The sequence below is a fragment of the Ylistrum balloti genome, unplaced genomic scaffold (assembly GCF_031769215.1).
Source record: "Ylistrum balloti isolate Yb309-2 unplaced genomic scaffold, AGI_CSIRO_Ybal_v1 Utg369790, whole genome shotgun sequence".
NCBI lineage: Eukaryota > Metazoa > Mollusca > Bivalvia > Pectinida > Pectinidae > Ylistrum > Ylistrum balloti.
Genome location: NW_026781974.1, coordinates 413,320 through 441,147, shown reverse-complemented (window position 1 = coordinate 441,147; position 27,828 = coordinate 413,320). Strand labels below are relative to the sequence as shown.

General features: G+C 36.4%; 1 protein-coding gene across 1 annotated transcript in view; it reads left to right on the top strand.

The window, feature by feature from the left end:
- LOC132544307 (sodium/hydrogen exchanger 1-like) overlaps positions 1-27,828 on the top strand; it is an 89,230-nt gene that overhangs the window by 27,165 nt on the left and 34,237 nt on the right. The window contains exons 4-7 of the mRNA XM_060207883.1: positions 11,111-11,152; positions 14,878-14,946; positions 17,058-17,139; positions 26,431-26,458. Of these exons, the coding sequence (XP_060063866.1) occupies positions 11,111-11,152; positions 14,878-14,946; positions 17,058-17,139; positions 26,431-26,458 (221 nt within the window). The remainder of the gene's footprint in view (positions 1-11,110; positions 11,153-14,877; positions 14,947-17,057; positions 17,140-26,430; positions 26,459-27,828) is intronic.

Sequence of the window (27,828 nt, the reverse complement as noted above, 5' to 3'; positions counted from 1 at the left end):
TGTTATATCCTTTTCCATTCCTGCCTGCTATATCCTTTTCCATTCCTGTCTGCTGCTATATCCTTTTCCATTCCTGTCCTCTGCTATATCCTTTTCCATTCCTGCCTGCTGCTATATCCTTTTCCATTCCTGTCTGCTGTTATATCCTTTTCCATTCCTGCCTGCTGCTATATCCTTTTCCATTCCTGTCTTCTGCTATATCCTTTTCCATTCCTGCCTGCTGCTATATCCTTTTCCATTCCTGTCCGTTGCTATATCCATTTCCATTCCTGCCTGCTGTTGTATCCTTTTCCATTCCTGCCTGCTGCTATATTCTTTTCCATTCCTGCCTGCTGCTATATCCTTTCCCATTCCTGCCTGTGGCTATATCCTTTTCCATTCCTGCCTCCTGCTATATCCTTTTCTATTCCTGCCTGCTGCAATATCCTTTTCCATTCCTGTCTGCTGCTATATCCTTTTCCATTCCTTCCTGCTGTTATATCCTTTTCCATTCCTGTCCTCTGCTATATCCATTTCCATTCCTGTCCTCTGCTATATTCTTTTCCATTCCTGTCCTCTGGTATATCCTTTTCCATTCCTGCCTGCTGCTATATCCTTTTCCATTCCTGCCTGCTGCTATATCCTTTTCCATTCCTGTCTTCTGCTATATCCTTTTCCATTCCTGCCTGCTGCTATATCCTTTTCCATTCCTGTCCGTTGCTATATCCATTTCCATTCCTGCCTGCTGTTGTATCCTTTTCCATTCCTGCCTGCTGCTATATTCTTTTCCATTCCTGCCTGCTGCTATATCCTTTTCCATTCCTGCCTGTGGCTATATCCTTTTCCATTCCTGCCTCCTGCTATATCCTTTTCTATTCCTGCCTGCTGCAATATCCATTTCCATTCCTGTCCTCTGCTATATCCTTTTCCATTCCTGTCCTCTGGTATATCCTTTTCCATTCCTGCCTGCTGCTATATCCTTTTCCATTCCTGCCTGCTGCAATATCCTTTTCCATTCCTGCCTGCTTTTGTATCTTTTTCCATTCCTGCCTGCTGCTATATCTGTTTTCATTCCTGCCTGCTGTTATATTCTTTTCCATTCCTGCCTGCTGTTATATCCTTTTCCATTCCTGCCTGCTGCTATATCCTTTTCCATTCCTGTCCTCTGCTTTATCCTTTTCCATTCCTGTCCTCTGCTATTCCATTCCTGTCCTCTGCTATATCCTTTTCCATTCCTGCCTGCTGCTTTATCTTTTTCCATTCCTGCCTGCTGCTATATCCTTTTCCATTCCTGCCTGCTGCTATATCTTTTTCCATTCCTGCCTGCTGCTATATCCTTTTCCATTCCTGTCTGCTGTTATATCCTTTTCCATTCCTGCCTGCTGCTATATCCTTTTCCATTCCTGTCCTCTGCTATATCCTTTTCCATTCCTGCCTGCTGCTATATCTTTTTCCATTCCTGCCTGCTGCTATATCCTTTTCCATTCCTGTCTGCTGTTATATCCTTTTCCATTCCTGCCTGCTGCTATATCTTTTTCCATTCCTGCCTACTGCTATATCCTTTTCCATTTCCTCTCCTCTGCTATATCCTCTTTAGTGCCCCCTTCCCTTGCTATATTCTCTCCATATCCTTTCCAATCCCCCTTGCCACTTTCCTTAAAGCCCCCACTTTCATTATCCATATGGTTTGTAACTGATATGCTTTAAGCATCATATATTGTTTTTTTGAACACTTCATTGTCAATTTCAAAGCTAAATATTTAGCCTTTTTGCAGCCAAATGCTTTTACAATGCTTACCAAAATCATATCATCATGATGCACACTGGAGTCTGGCATTGAATTCTCTCCTGGTTAAGCAAACAGATGAAATATGGTTTTATTGTGTAGAAAGGAGAACATCAAGATCAATGATCCTCAAACACTATGCGTATTGTGCTGATCTTGATTTAATTTTACGATTTTAATAGTGGAACCTGTCATGAAGTAATATTGTTACCAGTTATGTTCCACTTTCCCTACCATAAAACACCAGAGGTGTTAAAATTCAGGAAATTAAAAACAGATTTTACAATGTTTATTTGATAAACAAAATGCGTACCATAAGATAGTGAAATGTGAAGTAATGTGTACCATAAGATAGTGAAATGTGAAGTATTGTGTACAATAAGATAGTGAAATAAGATAGTGAGATGTGAAGTAATGTGTACCATAAGATAGTGAAATGTGAAGTAATGTGTACCATAAGATAGTGAGATGTGAAGTAATGTGTACCATAAGACAGTGAAATGTGAAGTAATGTGTACCATAAGATAGTGAAATGTGAAGTTATGTGTACAATAAGATAGTGAAATGTGGAGTAATGTGTACCATAAGATAGTGAGATGTGAAGTAATGTGTACCATAAGATAGTGAAATGTGAAGTAATGTGTACTATAAGATAGTGAGATGTGGAGTGATGTGTACCATAAGATAGTGAAATGTGAAGTAATGTGTACCATAAGATGTGAAGTGAAGTGTGTGTACCATAAGACAGTGAAATGTGAAGTAATGCGTACCATAAGATAGTGAAATATGAAGTTATGTGTACAATAAGATAGTGAAATGTGGAGTAATGTGTACCATAAGATAGTGAAATGTGAAGTAATGCTTACCATAAGATAGTGAGATGTGAAGTAATGTGTACCATAAGATAGTGAAATGTGAAGTAATGTGTACCATAAGATAGTGAAATGTGAAGTGATGTGTACTATAAGATAGTGAAATGTGAAGTAATGTGTACCATAAGATAGTGAGATGTGGAGTGATGTGTACCATAAGATAGTGAAATGTGAAGTAATGTGTACCATAAGATAGTGAAATGTGAAGTGATGTGTACTATAAGATAGTGAAATGTGAAGTAATGTGTACCATAAGATAGTGAAATGTGAAGTGATGTGTACTATAAGATAGTGAAATGTGAAGTAATGTGTACCATAAGATAGTGAAATATGAAGTAATGTGTACCATAAGATAGTTAAATGTGAAGTAATGTGTACCATAAGATAGTTAAATGTGAAGTAATGTGTACCATAAGATAGTGAAATGTGAAGTTATGTGTACCATAAGACAGTGAAATGTGAAGTAATGAGTACCATAAGATAGTGAAATGTGAAGTTATGTGTACAATAAGATAGTGAAATGTGGGGTAATGTGTACCATAAGATATTGAGATGTGAAGTAATGTGTACTAGAAGATAGTGAAATGTGAAGTAATGCTTACCATAAGATAGTGAGATGTGAAGTAATGTGCACTATAAGATAGTGAAATGTAAAGTAATGTGTACCATAAGACAGTGAAATGTGAAGTAATGTGTACCATAAGATAGTGAAATGTGAAGTAATGTGTACCATAAGATAGTGAAATGTGAAGTAATGTGTACCATAAGATAGTGAAATGTGAAGTGATGTGTACCATAAGATAGTGAAATGTGAAGTGATGTGTACTATAAGATAGTGAAATGTGAAGTAATGTGTACCATAAGATAGTAAAATGTGAAGTAATGTGTACCATAAGATAGTGAAATGTGAAGTGATGTGTACCATAAGATAGTGAAATGTGAAGTAATGTGTACCATAAGATAGTGAAATGTGAAGTAAAGTTTACCATAAGATAGTGAAATGTGAAGTAAAGTTTACCATAAGATAGTGAAATGTTGAGTAATTTGATGTGACAGTAGACACCAAGTAAAGTTTATTTCAAAACTTTATTTCACCATAATGATTTGTCCTGATGAATATTTTATGATAGAATTTAAGTCAATTTGAATTATGTTTGACTTCAAAGTTTGGATCTATTTTGAACTTATTGGAAGCAGAAAAGCAATAGTTCATTTGAAACTGATCTCAAGAATTTGATCTATTTGACACTGTGTGTAACCACAAGTTCATTAGTTGAGGTTGTCAATTTGGTTCAGAACCATGGATCTGTAGATAATAGTTAAACTATACAATCATTGCATCTAAAGACCCTCCTGTAGGCAATGCAGTAGAATCAAACCCTTACACATTAATCAGGAATAAAGGAGTTTAAGATAGTCAAAGTGTTACTATCAATAAACATATTCTAGTGGTAATCTGATTTCTGCGCTTATCACCCTGAGAATAATGCACTGAAATATGATTGTGTTAACTGTCACTTCTATGTATTATTTATATAAAGCAAAAATCACTGATGCACAAATTTATTACTGTGTTATTTGTGAAAAAGTGATAATGTGGTAATATTTGACTATTAAGTATGATTAGAGTATCTGAAATATGTTAATAAGCATTGATGGGATGATAGAAATATATTAACATATCTAGGTTTTACAAACTAACTCAACTTGAGAGATGCAATAGTTGTTTTGAATGTTATTGCAGGCCATTGTTGTATATATTTCATTCATAGATCACCTTTCAAAACCAACAGTATCTGTATATCAATGTAGACAGCCCATGTTTTGTTGATAATTTGACTTTCATAGGGGTATGATATCTCTATCCTCATCATAGACTGGTAATGTTACAAGGATATTTCTGTTTATCTCACATTTTAACCCGAGTCTTGTTTGATATGGATCCCTGAATCAGAGACAGATTATTCTTGCATTTTTCTGATGGTAATCTGGTCACTCATGATTTACAATGACTCCTATGGCTTTTGTCTTCAGATCTGTGGTCTCCTAGGTTACACACTGGGGTTGGTTTTGTCTTCAGATTTCTAGACACCTAGGTTACACATCAGGGTTGGTTTTGTCTTCAGATTTCCTAGGTTACACAGTGGAGCTGGTTCTATCATCAGATCTCTGGTCTCCTATATTACACCCCAGGGTTGGTTTTGTCTTCAGTTTTCTGGTTTCCTAGGTTACACAGTGGAGCTGGTTCTATCATCAGATCTCTGGTCTCCTATATTACACCCCTGGGTTGGTTCTATCTTCATATCTGTGATCTCTTAGGTTACACACCAGGGTTGATTCTGTCATGACAACCCTTTTCTCCTAAGTTCCACACTCAGGTTAGTTGTTTCATAGGAAAGTGCTTGAGAAATATTTCTATAATCGACTTAAAATATCTGTTTTCTGACAGTGATAAGAACATGGTAGAAACCACTTAATATCGCTTCTTATTCATCATAGACAAACATGATAATAAGTGGAGCATGACATAGACAGCTGAGAAATTGTCAGACTTTTTCAGGCACCAAAACTGTAAGTGTTGCCCGTATAATGGAGAAAGAGATGCTGATCTACAACAATTAAAATATACAGTATATGGAAGGAACCAATCACAATACCAAGTGATAACCCATGTCAGTTAAGGCAGGTTACACTTATATGTCCAATTTCTGAATGACACTGACCATTCCGTGGTGAGAAGTGACCAATGTCCTTACTGCTGTACCACCATACCAAGTATTAACATCTCTACACTTATTGACTCTCTCTAATGAAGCTGAATTGTTCTGGAGACAGGAGAAATTTATTGAGGATTATGAAATGTTATCTACAATCCCCTTTATGGGCTATACAGACATTTAATATCAAAGTATTTCACTAAATACATGACATTAAGAAAAAATCCATTATCTGTTTGACTCTAATTATGAGTATTCTGGATTGTGACCCACGGTGTTTGATAATTTGAAATCAAGTTTGCTAATTCAATTTTGCCTGAACATATGTAAGAAAGGCATTAGTGAAAGTAGGAATGTTGAATGTTAATGAGGAATGTGTATGCTATATTGGGAGATGGGAAAATACATTACTTGAATTCACAATGTTGATGAAGAGCAAAGGAGACAGTGTCATCTACTGAAATGTTTGAACCAAAGTGGACACTGAAGTAACTTATTAGAAAAATAGAAATAAAGTGCCTTCAGGATACAAAACACTGGAACACAAGGTCATGTCCTGACCATCAGAGGTGTGCTCTAGACCAATCTAACTGAAGCACAAGGCACGTCCTGACTAACAGAGGTGTCCCCTAGACTTACATCACTGAAACACAAGGTCAGATCCTGACCACCAGAGGTGTCCTCTAGACTTACATCACTGAAACACAAGGTCACATCCTGACCACCAGAGGTGTCCTCTAGACCTATGTCACTACGACACTAGGTCACATCCCAACCTCCAAATGTGTCCTTAAGATCTACACCACTGAAACACAAAGTCATATCCTGACCACCAGAGGTGTCCCTTAGACTTACATCACTGAAACACAAGGTCACATCCTGACCACCAGAGGTGTCCTCTAGACTTACATCACTGAAACACAAGGTCACATCCTGACCACCAGAGGTGTCCTCTAGACCTATGTCACTACGACACTAGGTCACATCCCAACCTCCAAATGTGTCCTTAAGACCTACACCACTGAAACACAAAGTCATATCCTGACCACTAGAAGTGTCCTCTAGACTTACACCACTGAAACACAAAGTCATATCCTGACCACCAGAGGTGTCCTCTAGACTTACACCACTGAAACACAAGGTCACATCCTGACCACCAGAGGTGTCCTCTAGACCTACACCACTGAAACACAAGGTCACATTATCCTGGCCAGCTGTGTTCCAGTGGTATATGTCTTGAGGGCTCCTCTGTGACCTTTGATGACCTATATATTGACCTTTGACATACCTTTACAGTGTAATGAGATGTGCAAATGACAAGTATACTTTACTGATTGAAATGTAGGACTTACTTGACCATTTTTGACCTTTAAATTGACCTTTTCCCAAGGCATGCCTGACTTGAAGTTCTTTGATTTTTTTTGCAGCTCAGGTGAAAAAGTAATTTTCCATGTCAGTTATATAGCTTTAGAATTTCATATTTACATACATTTAGATGGCAGATAAATTACATGTAATGTAAGATATTGCAATCTGTTTCTCTCCTTGTGTATTTATATCCCTCTACACATTCTTGGCTGAACATCTGAATGTGGTATTGTTTCATTAAACATAACAGGAAAATCTCAAATGCCAATGCTGTTTATATAAAGTGTTTTGTGTAAATCTGTTCTCTTAGTCATCTGACTAACTACAGGATGAAGGGTTAAGAATTGTTATGGCTGTTACCACACACATTATATCATAGCTGTGTCAGTTTGTGTTGTGGTCAGTAAAGACAGATGTATTAGTGTGAGTGTCGGTCAGTAAAGACAGATGTATTAGTGTGAGTGTCGGTCAGTATAGACAGATGTATTGGTGTGAGTGGTGGTCAGTATAGACAGATGTATTAGTGTGAGTGTCGGTCAGTATAGACAGATGTATTGGTGTGAGTGGTGGTCAGTATAGACAGATGTATTGGTGTGAGTGGTGGTCAGTATAGACAGATGTATTGGTGTGAGTGGTGGTCAGTATAGACAGATGTATTGGTGTGAGTGGTGGTCAGTATAGACAGATGTATTAGTGTGAGTGTCGGTCAGTATAGACAGATGTATTAGTGTGAGTGTCGGTCAGTATAGACAGATGTATTGGTGTGAGTGGTGGTCAGTATAGACAGATGTATTAGTGTGAGTGTCGGTCAGTATAGACAGATGTATTGGTGTGAGTGGTGGTCAGTATAGACAGATGTATTAGTGTGAGTGGTGGTCAGTATAGACAGATGTATTAGTGTGAGTGGTGGTCCCTATAGACAGATTTTCTGTCCATTCATTCTTCCCTGATTTCTCTGTCCACCCATTCTTCCCTCATTTGTCTGTCCACCCATTCTCCCCTCATTTCTCTGTCCACCGATTCTTCCCTCATTTGTCTGTCCACCAATTCTTCCCTCATTTGTCTGTCCACTCATTCTCCCCTCATTTGTCTGTCCACCCATTCTCCCCTCATTTCTCTGTCCACCGATTCTTCCCTCATTTGTCTGTCCACCCATTCTCCCCTCATTTCTCTGTCCACTGATTCTTCCCTCATTTGTCTGTCCACCGATTCTTCCCTCATTTGTCTGTCCACTCATTCTCCCCTCATTTTTCTGTCCACTCATTCTTCCCTCATTTGTTTGTTACCTACTTCCTCCCTCACTTATCTGCAGATATGTTTCCCCTCATCTTTCTGCCCACATATTCCACCCCTATTTAACACCACCTCATCATTTGCACACCCTCCCCCTCCCACTCCTCCCCACCCCCTTCACAGTGAAACAGTAGACAACACATTTAACCAGAAACTCTATAAATCACTTGAACTTCCTACTGAGTTCCACTGCTGTATCAGAGGAATAATTAGACAGCACTAGAATCCTGGCTGATTGCCTGGTCTTACAGAAGATAGCATCAGCTACTGTTGGGGCTAACAAGGCCTCACTGGGTTGAGGAATACTAGTGGTGACACAAGCATCCCCTTGGAGATGTTCCTGACCAGTGTGATGTTTATTTTCTCCATTATCCACAAAGGCATCTACAGGTGGCTTTATGAATAATAACACTAAAGAGGCATTGTTTCTATACACCTGTTATCTTTCTAGACAAATCATAGGATTACAAAGATATTGTACCTGCGTGTTTGTTTTACAACTTCCACAATGTTGGAATCTCCTTACATTTATCTTATATAATCACAATAACCTCAAATATTAAGAGTAAATTTTTCCATTTATAAAGATAAATCTGTTACATTGTAATACATATCTTTCTCTTGATTTAAAGAAGGATTTTGAAAATATGACAAAGGAAGGAGAAATACAACATGCACTTGTTTATTAGCGGCACAATCTACACAAAAATCAATTGTCAAAGACATTTATGAATGAGATTCTAAACAAAAAAAAATCACCATGGAGAAACTGTTTATCTTTGCATACTACACGTAAACATCCATTGATCATTTTTCTTGGTTGTCATAGATTCCTGTACTGGTGGTATATCATTGAGTGTTGTGAATAGTATTCCTGGACTACAAATTTTTATACTCATCGATCAATACTCTATTTCATAAATTGGTTTTGTATAATATATATTTAGTCTGACAGGCCTTTAAGGATAGGACACCAGCATTTACTACTGTGATAAGTAAGAATATGTGATTCAGGTTATATTTAGAAATACAAAACTTTGGAATTTGGCATTTATTTTGGCCTATGTACATGTAGGTTGTGGTTAGGTGTGTTGTATTATCTTTACTGTGATGTCTGAATTTCCCACCTTGTCTGAAGTGATGTAAGTGTTTCTAACAGTGCTTTTGACTTTGACATTATTGTCAAGGTCATGTGCACTCTGCCTTTGTTTCTAATTGTGTCTATATAATGCCGTAATTTAATTACTAGGTAGGAATTCCTTTCTACTCTCATAACATTTTCTTTTCCTTCCATCTGTCTCATTTTCTAGTCAATATTGCTGTGCCATTTATCTTTTGTCCCATAAATTTCTTCTTTTGGTAAAGCTTTCTAAATATTATGTTGAACCAAATAGACACTTTGTGCATCCTTTGGACTAAGATGTCTATCCGTGCCAAATATGTTACATTAAAAAGGTCTATGAAATCACAAGGCTATGGTGTATTATGTAAAGGTTACTTGTTACAAATTGTTTTTAGGTCCACATGCCATGTCTTATAAGCTGGACACCATGTTAACATTCCATACCAGAAATTGAACATAAATGAACATTTCTTGAGTTACCAAAAAAAAAAAAAAATTTTTTTTTGTCCATCAAACATTCTCCAAAAATTACCTTGGCTTTATAATAAGGTAAACTGTGTGTAAACAAACTTTTATCACTTTGACCCTTTGGACAGAAGTGGCAGGGCCCAATAAGGGCAAATTCTTCAAAAGTCCTTAATTCCTGTTTAGGAATGACCAGATTCTGTCCCAATTTGATCTGAAACATCTTGTGGTGAAGGGGAATCAATTTTGTATAAACATTTGGTCTTTGACCCTGGGATGGGAAGGGCAGTGCTCCATAGAAGAATTAGAGCAGATTTTTTTCATTTTTCTTTTGTAGGAATGCGTGATTTCAGATCCAATTTTATCTGAAGCATTCTTGTGTAATGGAAACTTGTATAAATGGTTTTGCTGACCATCACGGGCAGAGGGGTAGGGGTTATTGGGGAATTGATACAAACCTCCAGAATTCCTTTAGTTTTGATAATCCAATTTCAATCAAACCAAGGGAGTTAAGCAACAGGTGCCTTATGGGCCTCTTTGTGTTAATGAATGACAGTAAGCAAAATCTTCTGCAAACTTTAAGGTATATCATCATGCTTTATCACTGCTATCAGTTGTTGTACTATAAATTTCAACCCATTTTGAAGGTTGGAAATCAAAGATGGATTTGTTAAAACACTTCAGGTAGCAAATAAATAATACTGATCCTTTTGGTCTGCTGCATTTCCTATCAAAGTGATAAGAAACTTGGCATTCAGTTGATGATCAACTAATTAAATCTGCATCGCTAGGAGCTATTGTTTACGAAAAGAATAATCAACCATTAGGGAGCTTACTCTTAATGAAAGCAGTTAAATCCGTAAAATGTGTTGGAAATAGTTTAGCCTCTTGTCTGTACAGAAATATTGTCCTTTTTTTCGGTGCATAATTCGAACAGTAGTCTGAAACAGTAGGAAGCTCATAACAGTTAAAATACCAAGAAACTGACACAATTGATACATGTAAGAGAATGGTACATTCAGGTTTCTAGATAGACAATATATGGCAAAGGTTTAAGTGAAGTGGATCTAAGGAAGAACAGTAAAAATGTACCAAGTACAGTATTGATGATGTAAAAAAAACTGTATCAGAGAGACGTATCATCAAGAGATCATATAATTATTGAAAGTAGGAAGTTGCCTTCAACCAATTATTGATTTTGATTAGCATTCAGCAAAGATAAATTTTTATGAGAAAAATTGCCAATTCATGCCTAATCATTCACTTCACAATAGCATACTTTTATTATAAACATTACAAATGACAAAATTCACTTTTATTATACACATTACAAATGACAAATGAATTTTGAAATGATGTATTTAATGAGAATGATAGTGTACAGACAAGTCAGCTGGGCGATTGAAGCCTTTATACCACAGTAACAAAATACATGTATGAAAATGTTCCCCAATTATACATAGACGATGATACACTACTAATTGATTGTGTTTTTTCTTACTTTCAGTCTGCTCATCATTCTTGGTGTGGTTGTTGGAGCCATCATGAAGTAAGTCGGTAATTATGATATCTGATTTCTTTGTTGTTCCTCCAAAATAAAAGATATCTTTCCACCTTAATTAGTGATTCCTTATACTATATCAGTCTGAAGAGGTTTCAGTCATGGAGCCAAAGGTGGTGGTTGTTGTAGGAGAAGGGGTGGGGGGGGGGTTACATAAATTGTTCTTGCTTGTTAAGCATGTTAACATGTTCATGTGGTACAATGGCACCTGTTTGAGGTCAACTTTTTCATTGTCAATGATCAGGAGACCAAAAGTCATCATATTTGGCTGTAAGGTACCTTATATGAAGCTAAGCAAAGTCTTTGACATTTATTTCAAGATCACAAGTGTCATTTGTTAAAATGATAAAAATAACTTCTTTTAATTATCCAAAAGACATAGAGTCATTATGTTTTGGTTAAAGGTTCTTGGGATGAACAACAGGATCCATCAGTTGCAGACAACCACAATTTTAACTTGCAATGTAACTGTGGTAAAATACTAGCTGCATTATACATCTAGATTAGAAAGAACTTCTCTTTAGCTCAATTAGTAGAGCGTCAGACTTCCTAGCAGAGACACAAGATAAATGACGACCTCTGTTGCATTGGCGTCCATGTAGGGAATGGTGCCTAGCGTTACTTTCACAAGCATCACTTTAACTCCGGAAACTTGAAGACAAGTACTTCCAGGAGGGGGAGTTTGTAACCCTGATAAAAATTCTAGCGGCAATATACTGCTCGGCTAGTGAGAACTTCTTTAAGCTAGATCAGTTGAATGCCAGACTAGTAAACAAGAGATCTTGGGTTTGAACCCTAGCTAGTTTGTTTAAATAGATTTGATAAAGGCCTATTGAATCCTCCTTACATTAAATTCTCTCCTTTATGGTCATGATTGTGTCCTTTTCTTCAATAGCTCTGGATAGCATGTGATGGGCCTTCTCCATGTTGTTCAATGAGGTAATAACCAGTTAATACAAGGAGTAATCTGTAACTACTCTTACTACAAGGAGACACTATCTGAAATTGATCTTGGCTAGTTATACAACATGCAATAAAAGGGTTCATCTTTCTTTGATTTTTTCACAATTTAGATAATTATAATCATGATGTAATCTTGTAATAAAGAAATATTCAGATTGTGGGTATTACACAATCCATAATTCTGAGGTTTTTTACTCTACCCTTTTCTGAGGAAATTCAGAATATACATCAAATGTAATAGCAACGAAGAATATTATGGACTTGTGGAATATTGTAAGACTGATGATCAATGTGTTTCTCAACTGATTGAAACAGATGTATTACAAGCATAACCTGATTGTAGGGACTGTTTTCACTGCCTTGCCTTGATAGTATTGAAATGAAGATAGCCTTTTTGTGGCGTCTGGAAACAATTTGTTAAGATCTAGTACTTCTGTAGAAACCCTTTCCAACAGCTTGAATTATGTATTTCAGGCCATTGACAACAAAAACATCTTTTTTCTTGTCGGAGTAATCTGCTATTGAGATAAAATGTGGAACCGAATTCATTCTTGAGGAAAGAAAACAAAGATATCTTTCATCTGACACTCATTATTGTCTTTTAAAAGGATACTCAAAATGTCACAAATTTGTCTTGTGATTTTTTAATTAGTGGCAAAATAGTCGTTACCTGCCAATCACTTATCACTTAAGCCCTTTAGTTGTTGCACAAATTGCTTGATATGTTGTTAACAAGACTTGGTATATTGATCAAGGAAGACTTTTGTCAGCAACAATAACACAGAGTCAACAACCATAAAGTGCAGGACCTTGTTAACAAGTGTTCTCAATGACCAAGTTTGTCAGGAACAATAACACAGAGTCAACAACCAGAAGGTGCTGGACCTTGTTAACAAGTGTTCTCAATGACCAAGTTTGTAAGGAACAATGACACAGTGTCAACAGCCAAAAGGTGCAGAACCATGTCAACAAGTGTTCTCAATGACCAAGTTTGTCAGGAACAATAACACAGAGTCAACAACCATAAAGTGCAGGACCTTGTTAACAAGTGTTCTCAATGACCAAGTTTGTCAGGAACAATAACACAGAGTCAACAACCAGAAGGTGCTGGACCTTGTTAACAAGTGTTCTCAATGACCAAGTTTGTAAGGAACAATGACACAGTGTCAACAGCCAAAAGGTGCAGAATCATGTCAACAAGTGTTCTCAATGACCAAGTTTGTCAGGAACAATAACACAGAGTCAACAACCAGAAGGTGCTGGACCTTGTTAACAAGTGTTCTCAATGACCAAGTTTGTAAGGAACAATGACACAGTGTCAACAGCCAAAAGGTGCAGAACCATGTCAACAAGTGTTCTCAATGACCAAGTTTGTAAGGAACAATAACACAGAGTCAACAACCAGAAGGTGCAGGACCTTGTTAACAAGTGTTCTCAATGACCAAGTTTGTAAGGAACAATAACACAGAGTCAACAACCAGAAGGTGCAGGACCTTGTTAACAAGTGTTCTCATTGACCAAGTTTGTCAGGAACAATAACACAGAGTCAACAACCAGAAGGTGCAGAACCATGTCAACAAGTGTTCTCAATGACCAAGCTTGTAAGGAACAATGACACAGTGTCAACAGCCAAAAGGTGCAGAACCATGTCAACAAGTGTTCTCAATGACCAAGTTTGTCAGGAACAATAACACAGAGTCAACAACCAGAAGGTGCTGGACCTTGTTTACAAGTGTTCTTTATGACCAAGTTTGTCAGGAACAATAACAGTGTCAACAAGCAAATGGTTGCAGGACCATGTCAACAAGTGCTCCCAATGGCAATCCGTTAATATTATGTCTTATTCTTACGTGACCAAATCATTCTGCCAAACAAGAGTCTAGTAGTTTTTCCAGGAATCCCACTTAAGTATTGACAGTCACGAACAGAGGGCGGGAAAATTTTAACATCTGGCTTAAATGTTTGAGTTATCATCCCTTCCCTTGGGAACAAATGTGCTGACAATGAGAAAAATGCTCCCATTTACAAATGCAGAGTCTTTCCATTGGGAGACAGGATTATTCAGAAGGTGTTGGTGGTGACTGGTCATGCCAGACAAATTTTACACGAATGCAGTAGGGAAATTTTATTGGAAATTATTTATTATCCAATAGCGTAACCAATGGACTTTGTGGTAGTGGTAATATCTTTTTCCGTAGCAACAAAAAAAAAAATCTGAATAAACATTAAATGTGTGGAAATCTGTTTTCAGAAATGGTATATTCCTGTCTTATCAATTATTATGTCAAAACTCATACAAATGTTTTAATATTCATCATAATTCCCATCATTTTATTTCTACTAATTTAGTTTGGAGCTGGCATTTAAATCACACAGCCAAACTATTTATTACTTCATGAAAAGTTGTCATTCAAATTTGATTACACTTCATAAGGAACATTTATGAAAAGTTTGATTAATGAATCACTGGAACTAGTTAATTCTGAGACCCTGGCATCCAAATTACAGTCCAAACAGGAGAAAATGGGATCAGAACAATCTAGTGACAAATGGATCCAAATTTAGACATGGGAAAGGGGTTGGGGAGTCAAATGATAATCATGACAAGATACAGGTCTTTAGATTGCCTTTAAGGTATTATTTTGGTATAATTACTTGTGACTATAGAGTGGTCTTGATAATAAAAATAATTAATTGAACATCATTCAAGAAACTCTATGTTAATGTCACATCAATGTATTCTCTTCTAGTGCCACCATGGAATTTGATGACATGCCACGAATGGGAGCCACACTTTTCTTCCTTTATCTACTGCCACCGTGAGTAATACATTTATATATACTGTATCAAATGTCTATATTGATTGTTTTTATGATGCCATCATATTGGTAGAGGTTGAGGAAGGGGTGCAAGCATATACATGTAGTGTTTCCATGTCATGCTTCAATGCCTGTCTTTAAGTCATGTCACACCCCAAATCTATGTCATCACCCCGGTGAATAAATTATAGCAGTAATTAATGTAAGTTTATGCTTCCGAGTTCATGGTCACTCTAATCTTTAATTTACAACATCTATAAAACATGCAAATGTCAGATATGACTTTTTCTAATGTAATTTTATACTTCAGGATTCAGGATTCAGAGTTCAAGGTCACTCTAATCTTTAATTTACAACATCTATAAAACATGCAAATGTCAGATATGACTTTTTCTAATGTAATTTTATACTTCAGGATTCAGGATTCAGAGTTCAAGGTCACTCTAATCTTTAATTTACAACATCTATAAAACATGCAAATGTCAGATATGACTTTTTCTAATGTAATTTTATACTTCAGGATTCAGGATTCAGAGTTCAAGGTCACTCTAATCTTTAATTTACAACATCTATAAAACATGCAAATGTCAGATATGACTTTTTCTAATGTAATTTTATACTTCAGGATTCAGGATTCAGAGTTCAAGGTCACTCTAATCTTTAATTTACAACATCTATAAAACATGCAAATGTCAGATATGACTTTTTCTAATGTAATTTTATACTTCAGGATTCAGGATTCAGAGTTCAAGGTCACTCTAATCTTTAATTTACAACATCTATAAAACATGCAAATGTCAGATATGACTTTTTCTTATGTAATTTTATACTTCAGGATTCAGGATTCAGAGTTCAATGTCACTATATACTTTCGATTTATAAAAATTGTAAAAATAAATAAGAAAAGTCTGTGTATATATTACTCTCGTTAGCCTAAGTTGAAGCATGTGAGGGGTCTATCTGTGTGAGGAAACAAGAGCAACTGTGGAAATCCTCCACCTGGATTCATTTTATCTTAACACTTTTGAAAACAATGTTACAATTAAATCCTAGTACGTTTACTAATACATCGAGGTATATTTCAGGGCTGTCTACTTTGTTATCATTATTTATTTATTTTTACAACAACATTTAATTATGACATTAAGAATGACAACAATATTTGGGCATTTTATTTGCATACCTTTCATTTCAAAATTTTCAAATGTCCCAGCTCCTGCTTAATGACACCAAATTATTTTGTGGACTGCACTGACAAATCCTTTCCAACTTGACAGCCCCTGTCATAATATTGTGGCCAGATTTAGAATTCACAGAAATGTCTATCTGATCAAACACATTCTTTGTGAGGTCATGACATCTTGAAAGGGTTTAGGGTGTATGTTAAGGATCATGGGTAAAAATGTTCTTTGGATCTGTTTTGAACTTTGTCATCTAGTAAGTATAATTTTGACATATGCTGTTTGTAAGTGAATTTTTTTCAAATTCCTAGGCATAAGGACCAGCATAACATCAGTACATTGTTGAAATGTTGATTCACTGTTTCTCTATATATTGTTTATTTTCCTTTTTTGTTATCAAATGTTGCTAATAATTGAAAGAATAACATGGTTTTATTTAACACATTCAAACGTCCAGTTGATATGTTTACAAATCTTTTAAATATTTTACATTTTATTGGAGTCATTCATCAGTGATATTTTTTTCTTTGCATGGGATCTTGCTTCACGAAACAGGAGATCGTTCACCCTTTTAAGGATTTTTTTTTTTTTTTTTTTTAAAAACTGGAGATCAATGATCGTTTTAAGAGATCTTGCTCTGGAGTACAGGAGATCATTAATCTTTTCTCTGCAATAAGGAAAATTAATGATCAATTCAAGGTTTTGTTTTTTTCTGAATAGGAAGGCTTTAATGACTGGAATTTAAAAGATGCTAGACTCTTTGTCATCATGCTGGCGTATTTGAAATTTAGATATAAATTACATTGCATCAACTTCATGTGTGTTTGTTAATCAAGTTTATTTCTTTGATATCATATTTTCGAGCAAGTGTAATCTCAAGTTTTGTTTGACCTAAACTAAGTTAATGAATTACACTTTTGTCTTTGACAGGATCATCTTGGAGTCTGCATACAGTCTCCATGACAGGACATTCTTTGAAAATGTTGGCACTATTATAATCTATGCAGTCATTGTAAGTATTTATTGGTTTATTGACAAGTGATAAAATTTATTAAATGACAAATAAATGGTTTTTAGCTCGCTTTACCTGAAGGGCTGGCATGGTGTTTGTCTACCATTGTGATTCTGTCCTCAAATGTCTGTTCAACATTCAACTTTTTTCTTCAAACAACTGATTCTCAAAGACAAAGAGGCCAATTAGCATCATGATATTTGGCTGATAAGTTTCTTGAATGAAGTTTCAATCACTTCTGTGTTTGGTCAATGTGTTTGAATCACCTGTGTGTTTGGAATGTCTGTGTGTTTGAATCACCTGTGTGTTTGGAATGTCTGTGTGTTTGTATCACCTGTGTGTTTGGAATGTCTGTGTGTTTGTATCACCTGTGTGTTTGGTATGTCTGTGTGTTTGTATCACCTGTGTGTTTGGAATGTCTGTGTGTTTGTATCACCTGTGTGTTTGGAATGTCTGTGTGTTTGTATCACCTGTGTGTTTGGAATGTCTGTGTGTTTGTATCACCTGTGTGTTTGTATCACCTGTGTGTTTGGAATGACTGTGTGTTTGTATCACCTGTGTGTTTGGAATGTCTGTGTGTTTGTATCACCTGTGTGTTTGGAATGACTGTGTGTTTGTATCACCTGTGTGTTTGGAATGTCTGTGTGTTTGTATCACCTGTGTGTTTGGAATGTCTGTGTGTTTGTATCACCTGTGTGTTTGGAATGTCTGTGTGTTTGTATCACCTGTGTGTTTGGAATGTCTGTGTGTTTGTATCACCTGTGTGTTTGGAATGACTGTGTGTTTGTATCACCTGTGTGTTTGGAATGTCTGTGTGTTTGTATCACCTGTGTGTTTGGAATGTCTGTGTGTTTGTATCACCTGTGTGTTTGGAATGTCTGTGTGTTTGTATCACCTGTGTGTTTGGAATGTCTGTGTTTGTATCACCTGTGTGTTTGGAATGTCTGTGTGTTTGTATCCACTGTGTGTTTGTATCACCTGTGTGTTTGGAATGTCTGTGTGTTTGTATCACCTGTGTGTTTGGAATGTCTGTGTGTTTGTATCACCTGTGTGTTTGGAATGTCTGTGTGTTTGTATCACCTGTGTGTTTGGAATGTCTGTGTGTTTGTATCACCTGTGTGTTTCTGTGTGTTTGTAATGTGTGTTTGGAATGTCTGTGTGTTTGTATCACCTGTGTGTTTGGAATGTCTGTGTGTTTGTATCACCTGTGTGTTTGGAATGTCTGTGTGTTTGTATCACCTGTGTGTTTGGAATGTCTGTGTGTTTGTATCACCTGTGTGTTTGGAATGTCTGTGTGTTTGTATCACCTGTGTGTTTGGAATGTCTGTGTGTTTGTATCACCTGTGTGTTTGGAATGTCTGTGTGTTTGTATCACCTGTGTGTTTGGAATGTCTGTGTGTTTGTATCACCTGTGTGTTTGGAATGTCTGTGTGTTTGTATCACCTGTGTGTTTGGTGTGTTTGTAATGTGTGTGTGTGTTGTTTGTATCACCTGTGTGTGTTCTGTGTGTTTGTGTGTTTGGAATGTGTGTTTGGAATGTCTGTGTGTTTGTATCACCTGTGTGTTTGGAATGTCTGTGTGTTTGTATCACCTGTGTGTTTGGAATGTCTGTGTGTTTGTATCACCTGTGTGTTTGGAATGTCTGTGTGTTTGTATCACCTGTGTGTTTGGAATGTCTGTGTGTTGTGTTTGGAATGTCTGTGTGTTTGTATCACCTGTGTGTTTGGAATGTCTGTGTGTTTGTATCACCTGTGTGTTTGGAATGTCTGTGTGTTTGTATCACCTGTGTGTTTGGAATGTCTGTGTGTTTGTATCACCTGTGTGTTTGGAATGTCTGTGTGTTTGTATCACCTGTGTGTTTGGAATGTCTGTGTGTTTGTATCACCTGTGTGTTTGTGTGTGTTTGTATCACCTGTGTGTTTGGAATGTCTGTGTGTTTGTATCACCTGTGTGTTTGGTGTGTTTGGAATGTCTGTGTGTTTGTATCACCTGTGTGTTTGGAATGTCTGTGTGTTTGTATCACCTGTGTGTTTGGAATGTCTGTGTTTGTATCACCTGTGTGTTTGGAATGTCTGTGTGTTTGTATCACCTGTGTGTTTGGAATGTCTGTGTGTTTGTATCACCTGTGTGTTTGGAATGTCTGTGTGTTTGTATCACCTGTGTGTTTGGAATGTCTGTGTGTTTGTATCACCTGTGTGTTTGGAATGTCTGTGTGTTTGTATCACCTGTGTGTTTGGAATGTCTGTGTGTTTGTATCACCTGTGTGTTTGTGTTTGTAATGTGTGTGTGTTTGTGTGTTTGTATCACCTGTGTGTTTGGAATGACTTTGTGTTTGTATCACCTGTGTGTTTGGAATGTCTGTGTGTTTGTATCACCTGTGTGTTTGTATCACCTGTGTGTTTGGTATGTCTGTGTGTTTGTATCACCTGTGTGTTTGGAATGTCTGTGTGTTTGTATCACCTGTGTGTTTGGAATGTCTGTGTGTTTGTATCACCTGTGTGTTTGGAATGTCTGTGTGTTTGTATCACCTGTGTGTTTGGAATGTCTGTGTGTTTGTATCACCTGTGTGTTTGGAATGTCTGTGTGTTTGTATCACCTGTGTGTTTGGAATGTCTGTGTGTTTGTATCACCTGTGTGTTTGTGTTTGTATCATGTGTGTGTGTTGTGTTTGTATCACCTGTGTGTTTGGAATGTCTGTGTGTTTGTATCACCTGTGTGTTTGGAATGTCTGTGTGTTTGTATCACCTGTGTGTTTGGAATGTCTGTGTGTTTGTATCACCTGTGTGTTTGGAATGTCTGTGTGTTTGTATCACCTGTGTGTTTGGAATGTCTGTGTGTTTGTATCACCTGTGTGTTTGGAATGTGTGTGTGTGTTTGTATCACCTGTGTGTTTGGAATGTCTGTGTGTTTGTATCACCTGTGTGTTTGGAATGTCTGTGTGTTTGTATCACCTGTGTGTTTGGAATGTCTGTGTGTTTGTATCACCTGTGTGTTTGGAATGTCTGTGTGTTTGTATCACCTGTGTGTTTGGAATGTCTGTGTGTTTGTATCACCTGTGTGTTTGGAATGTCTGTGTGTTTGTATCACCTGTGTGTTTGGAATGTCTGTGTGTTTGTATCACCTGTGTGTTTGGAATGTCTGTGTGTTTGTATCACCTGTGTGTTTGGAATGTCTGTGTGTTTGTATCACCTGTGTGTTTGGAATGTCTGTGTGTTTGTATCACCTGTGTGTTTGGAATGTCTGTGTGTTTGTATCACCTGTGTGTTTGGAATGTCTGTGTGTTTGTATCACCTGTGTGTTTGGAATGTCTGTGTGTTTGTATCACCTGTGTGTTTGGAATGTCTGTGTGTTTGTATCACCTGTGTGTTTGGAATGTCTGTGTGTTTGTATCACCTGTGTGTTTGGAATGTCTGTGTGTTTGTATCACCTGTGTGTTTGGAATGTCTGTGTGTTTGTATCACCTGTGTGTTTGGAATGTCTGTGTGTTTGTATCACCTGTGTGTTTGGACTGTCTGTGTGTTTGTATCACCTGTGTGTTTGGAATGTCTGTGTGTTTGTATCACCTGTGTGTTTGGAATGTCTGTGTGTTTGTGTGTTTGGAATGTCTGTGTGTTGTATCACCTGTGTGTTTGTATCACCTGTGTGTTTGGAATGTCTGTGTGTTTGTATCACCTGTGTGTTTGGAATGTCTGTGTGTTTGTATCACCTGTGTGTTTATATCACCTGTGTGCTTGGAATGACTGTGTTTTTGTATCACCTGTGTGTTTGGAATGACTGTGTGTTTGTATCACCTGTGTGTTTGGAATGTCTGTGTGTTTGTATCACCTGTGTGTTTGTATCACCTTTGTGTTTGGAATGACTGTGTGTTTGTATCACCTGTGTGTTTGGAATGACTGTGTGTTTGTATCACCTGTGTGTTTGTATCACCTGTGTGTTTGGAATGACTGTGTGTTTGTATCACCTGTGTGTTTGGAATGACTGTGTGTTTGTATCACCTGTGTGTTTGGAATGTGTGTTTGTATCACCTGTGTGTTTGGAATGACTGTGTGTTTGTATCACCTGTGTGTTTGGAATGACTGTGTGTTTGTATCACCTGTGTGTTTGGAATGACTGTGTGTTTGTATCACCTGTGTGTTTGGAATGACTGTGTGTTTGTATCACCTGTGTGTTTGGAAAGTCTGTGTGTTTGTAACACCTGTGTGTTTGGTGTGTTTGGAAACTGTGTGTTTGTATCACCTGTGTGTTTGGAATGACTGTGTGTTTGTATCACCTGTGTGTTTGTATCACCTGTGTGTTTGGAATGACTGTGTGTTTGTATCACCTGTGTGTTTGGAATGACTGTGTGTTTGTATCACCTGTGTGTTTGGAATGACTGTGTGTTTGTATCACCTGTGTGTTTGTATCACCTGTGTGTTTGGAATGACTGTGTGTTTGTATCACCTGTGTGTTTGTATCACCTGTGTGTTTGTATCACCTGTGTGTTTGGAATGTCTGTGTTTGAATCTTCTATGAGTTGTAATGATTCATGTGATTTAAAGTCACTACCATATTTCTGACATCAGAACAGAGCTCTATGGTAAGTGTTGTTGGATGCAATATCTCACTGTAAGTAAGGTGTAAAGATCTGATACAATGTTCCCTTTACGTTTGTAAGAACACCAAGCATTGAAATATTGCCAGCTTACAGACAAATCGTGAGAATTGGATTCTACACTTCCATAGAAAAGACGAAAGTGTTTGTATGTCTGTACTACATATATAGCTGTATATGATGTGCATGCTAAAAAGCTGATTTTTTCTATCAAGTTTTCTTTCTATCTTGTAATGAATAGCTTACTACAAACTTTGTCATCAGTATGAGAATCTTTATTAGCCAATTTGTTTGATGTAATTTGGGATTGGTTGAGGTATGCTATTCAAGTAATGGTTTTGTTCTACTTCAGCAATGAATGTATCAGCACAAGGTTTTATGAACTCGTAAGCCTGGTATCTCTGACAGTAAATAAAACACAGTAACTCCAGTCATTCGTACTGATTTGAATGAAATGATTGAGTTGAAACTTGTGTTAATAAAACCTGTGTGAATTTGTGTAGGTGGTTTCCTATAAAGTTGTGTTAAGAGGACTTCGGTAGATATTGAGTAGGTTAACTATGAGAGAAGTCTTTTTCTCAGATGCACTTTCTTTTAATCTTGTTTGTTTTGTGTAGAGTAGAAAATGTTATTGCAATTTATTTTCAAAAAAATGGAATTAAACTTAAGTTTTGAAAATGATTATTTTACTGTAATGACTATGTTAAGACAAGCATGCTACTGAAGTAATTTTGAAAATTTTTGGCCGGGTTGTGTATAGTGCAAATCCCGGTTATAGTATGGTGAATGTCGGGCGGGCGGGGAAAAGGTGTACCAGTTTTGTAGAATTAACTCCTCCTAGAGTTTTTGATGTAGAAACTTGAAACTTTGTAGGATGTTTATATATATGTTGAAGATGTGGCCCTTGTATTATGGATTTATTCCGGACATTTTTCTAGATTTTCCCGGCTTTGGAACTTAGTCATTTTCTGAAACTTTTCTTGTTATCACAGTTTCTCAGAAACTACTACAAACTGCACCAATTCATAAAATTCAACCAAACTTTCTCTCTTATAACAAATACTCTATTCATTTTCAACAAATGAAACATCCTTAACTGTCTTATAAATACCCATATAACATTGCACTCATCCCGCAACCCGGCCAATTGTGGCTTTGCCCCATTTTACATTTTGTTTATATATCGGAGGGCAAACTTCATAGTGGCCTTATTTCCAAGGTAAAGGTGATCAGGAAATCCCATTAACTAAATTAAAAATGTTAGGAGAAAGTCCTTATCTGTTTTGGCTGTGAGCGAGACGCTAATCTTCTCTTGGTGAAACATTATGACTGTGTGGCGTGACAGCTAGCCTATGTAGGAGATATCTAACACTGTATTAATCCGTTATCATACCTAAAGCTCTCCCAGACTAATCCCTTAACACAGACAAACCAGTCTCAACCCTGCATTCATTTCACCACAACATAGACATGATAATGAGTATTTCATACATTTTTTTTTTATCAATGGATATTGAATGGTGTATACTGAATTACAAGTCTGTGTTCTGTTGACTTCATGCAGAATTGTATGTGTTGGGTTTTACAATCTACCAATGCATTTCAATTAGACTAAGAAGTTGAAATAGGTTCACACATGTATATTTAATGGCTTCAAAAAGTCACCAAATACCATATGATAGGTAGACGTTTATGGTAATGTGTCATGCTGGGATGGTGCTGTTAAGTTGATCTAGGTAGATCACCTTGCCTACATCCAGACTTATTATTAAAGTATTCAGGGATAATTCATAGCAAACTTTAACTTAAAATGATTTTTTCAGATGAGAAAATCTAACAAAACTATTGTAGCCCTTTTAGCTAACTATTGAGCAAAATCCATCAAACTTTTCTGATAATTTTCATTGGTTACAATTTTGTTTATGTGTCCCATAGCTTATAAAACCAATCTCAGCATATGTTTTTTTTTTATCAAATTCTCTTCAAATTAGGTAATTAGTGTGAGAATGACTTGAAAATTTGCACCTCCCTTTTTCATGCAGTTTTCTATACCTCTACAATTATAGACCTTGAGTTTTGCTCTTTCAGGACGGTAAATGAAAGATTTTAAAATCTACTCCTTCCTCAGTCTCAACAGTTAGGTTTAATTCACAATACAGTCAAAAGTCAACGGGACCAAATGAAATATTTGACTTATCCAATGGTTGACTTAGCCATGTTCCTGTGAACAGAAACATTTTGAATCATAGATTGACCATATATTCATTTATACGTGTCTCATAGCATGGCCTGATAGTAATGAACAAGTTATAAATAAATAAAAATATTTTGTAATGTTATACACTAAAATTGTTTTGTTTAGATAAGCATTTATAAGTACAAATATGAAACAAAAAAGGTAATGTGAAACACTTGTCATTGAATTGTAGCACATGTATGGATACACACCCACTTTGATGCACATAACTTAGTGAAATTGAAACCCAAAGTAAACATTGTACTCTTATTTATATTCTTAAGAGTAACATGTTCTGTCAACAATGTTTTAAAGATAAAACTCAATAAATATGTACTCATGAACATTCTACATTGATATAACATGTAGCACTGAGATGAATTATGAAAAGGTGAAAGCTGTGGCAACTACGTATATAAAAAAATAAGCAAAACACTGTAGATTCGCTGTTAACAGACTACAGTATTTTTGTTTTAAGTTTAGTTGCCTGATTCTTAAAAAGAATTCTTTAAATTTAAAGTTTTTCATGTGAAACCAATTTTCATGATGTGATACTTACCATATCTTAATGGAATCCCACCCTATCCTCCACTTTTCCTTCTCTGCCTGGATGCCCCTCAATTTGGCTCCTCTCACTCTTTGTTTCTGCTGTGATGGCTTATGGGACTGTAGAGAGGGCGGGATTTTTGAATCTTTTGTTTTTGGGATAGAAAGATTGGTGTAGGTATCATATATGCATACTAAAGTTATGGTAATTATTACTGAAATGAAATCTAATTTTCACCTGTGCACCTGTGTAAACACAGGGATTAATGTTTGATCGAAAATTATAATAGGCTAGTTAGCGCAGATACCTCTGACCAATCACACTCCATCATTCAAACCAAAGCCAGGAAATTTTCATGGCGAGACAAAGTGCTGCCTGAACATTCGACACAAAAAAGGAAATTTAGGAAAAATTTAGAGGGGATGGAACACAAAATATATTTGACACACATGCAGTATTTGACTCAAACAGTGTATTTGATTCAAGCATGTTCAACATTAAAAGTTATTTTTTTATGCTCCCAGATCAAAATATCGGGGCCATATTGTTTTTGTGCTCTCTGTTTGCTTGTCTGTCTGTTATCAACTTCAACCTTGCCAAAAACTATGCACTGCAAGAGGTATGGCTTTCTTATTTGGCACCTTTCTGGTAGTACCAAAATTTTTCACCATGTGACCTTGACAGTGATCTTTGACTTACATTTGAAAATGTAAATAAAAATTCATAATGAAGATATATGTGTTTCACAAAGTATGCATGCAATTAGCACATGCCTTACACAGCACAGTTTTACTGTTCCACTTCAGAATTTTGTTGCAACCATGGGCATAGTGTTTCTTAAACACATCTTGTTTCGTATAGCTAGGACCTCATCTAAGACCTAATCTTGCTGCCAGGGATTATCAATCATCCTTAGAGGTCCCTGCAAACTTGGATTAAATATGGTAGGATATCTTAAGGAAACAAACTTTATCTAGTTAATGTTTTAAATACTACCCCTCTAGTATAGGTAAAGGGATTTATAGATACTATGACATAGAAGGGAATTCAAGGGAATTTAATATTTGGTATATGAAAGGTGTCCCATATCTGAGGACAGAGGGACCAAAGCCAACATGAGATGGAATGGAAGAACTGAAATTAAAAAGACAGAAATTTGGAATAGATAATTTCAGATGTTCAACTTTGTTAATAAAGAATTTGTTGTGTTGTCATCTCAGGCTTAACAAGGGACATTTCTCAGAGGAGAATATATCCCTGTTTCTTTGTAGATAATTGTTGGTATAGAAACTACATATACAGTTAAAAGATGGGAGAGCAATTCTATTAAGCTCTACTACTGATGGTTTTTTAATTCTACAAATACTTCACGCACATATTGGGAAATCTGTGATTATGGGTTTGTTGTCCTTGGTGCATGCAGTCAATCTTCAATGGTAAAATCTTCAATGATATTAGCCAACATTGGGGAAAATTAACAAAATTAAAACTCTAATTAAATAGCAGGCACAAGTGGTTTTGGAAAAGACAACATTGAATCAAATCAATCACGCTGTCACTAAACTAGAAAACAGATTATGTTCTGTTGTCCTTTCTGAATAATACAACCTTGCCAGTCTGACAGATCCATCGCTCATGTGTTGATTCCATCTCCATCAAAACATACCTAGCAGGTACTATCTGCAGAACAACAATTAGCTATTGAAAGTGTTTTGTGCATGCAATAAATCTGTAGCTGCCTGTTAAGCTGAGGGCTGGTGGTGATACACTAAGATTCAAAGAATTTCAAATTACATGTACCTGAATGTATAACACAATTATAGGAGTCAGACCTTAATAGTAGATGCCCATCAAATTATTAGGCTTTATAGCATTGTTTTATGCAAGTTTTACACCTCAATTTTCTTTTATTTCCAGGGAACAATCTTGAACTGCTTCTTGATAGGTGAGTAGTTTTCATGCTGATGTGAAACTTTGTTTTAGTTGCCTACTGCTGAAACCAGGGGGAGGGGATAGTTTTCTTCTTCATCTATCTGTCTGTTTACATTAATACATACATGCTTGATGGATTCCCATCAAACTTCACACGCTTATATAACATCAAAATATTTTGTATGACTTCATATTTCAGGAATATTGGGTCCTATTGAAGGTCAGCACACAAAAGGCATCAAAATATCATGAAGTTTGAGTCTCAGAATTTTTAGGTCAAGGTCACCATTACTATTTTTTAGAAAATTGTTGTCAGCAAGCTAGCAGCTTAATTCCTTATGAAAATTTGATCAAACCTTACATTCTTACAAATAACTATGATGTTAATTTGAATATCAGGGTTGTTGGGTCAAGGTCAAGCACCCTAGTGGATTGTCATCAAACTTCAAACACTGATGAAGCACTGCATTAATCTGAACAAGTTGGACTTTCACCAAACAATACCATTGTTTAAAATCATTACAGTGTCATGACTTGTAGTCTGGTAATGGATATGAAGTGCTTTAGCAAGACTCAATGTGTTTATTGTATGGGACAAGTTAGTCATTAAAGCCCTAAATAGTGTACATACTAAAGCAAAAGTATTAATCCTGAGGCCTCCAAATTAAGACTGACTCATTAATCTCAAATCATAAGATTAGAATGAATAGTTTTAAATATACCCCGGGGAATTCACAGTGTCCCACAATAGATGATATTTGGTAAATTCTTTCCGGAACTGTCGTGGATACAAAAAGTATATCGAGTCCTCACTAAAAAAGGGTAGAATGAAGGTCAAGAGTGAAGACAACACGAACAGCTCCTTCCCAATTCACCATTTATTCATGCATCAAATTGTTGATGTTTTGGGATATAGAGGGTACCGTGATGGACCCTGAAACATGTCAACAACTTGATGTACAAATAAATCGTGAATTGGGAAGGAGTTGTTCATGTTGTCTTCACTCTTGACCTACAGTTTTAGATATAGTAAACATTATTGTAAAAGTTTGAATGACCTTGACCCACTTGTGAGTTGCAGGGGTCAAATGTGTAAAAAAAATTTAAACATTCCTGATGAGCTAAGAGAATGAGTGTCTAGATACTTGGCTAAATATATGCTTGGTTGTTTAAATGAATGGTCTTGGCTTGGTGTTTGTGATGCATCTTCTATGGCCAAAAAGTCAGCCATTTCAATATAATGATAATGGCCATACAAGCATGGGAAAATGAAGAAATAGTGATAATTTGTTGGCATCAGTTGTCAAGTAAAGAAAAATGTGATGAAGTAACAATTATGTTTCAATCACATCATCATTTCTTTCCTTTTGTATTAGATATTTA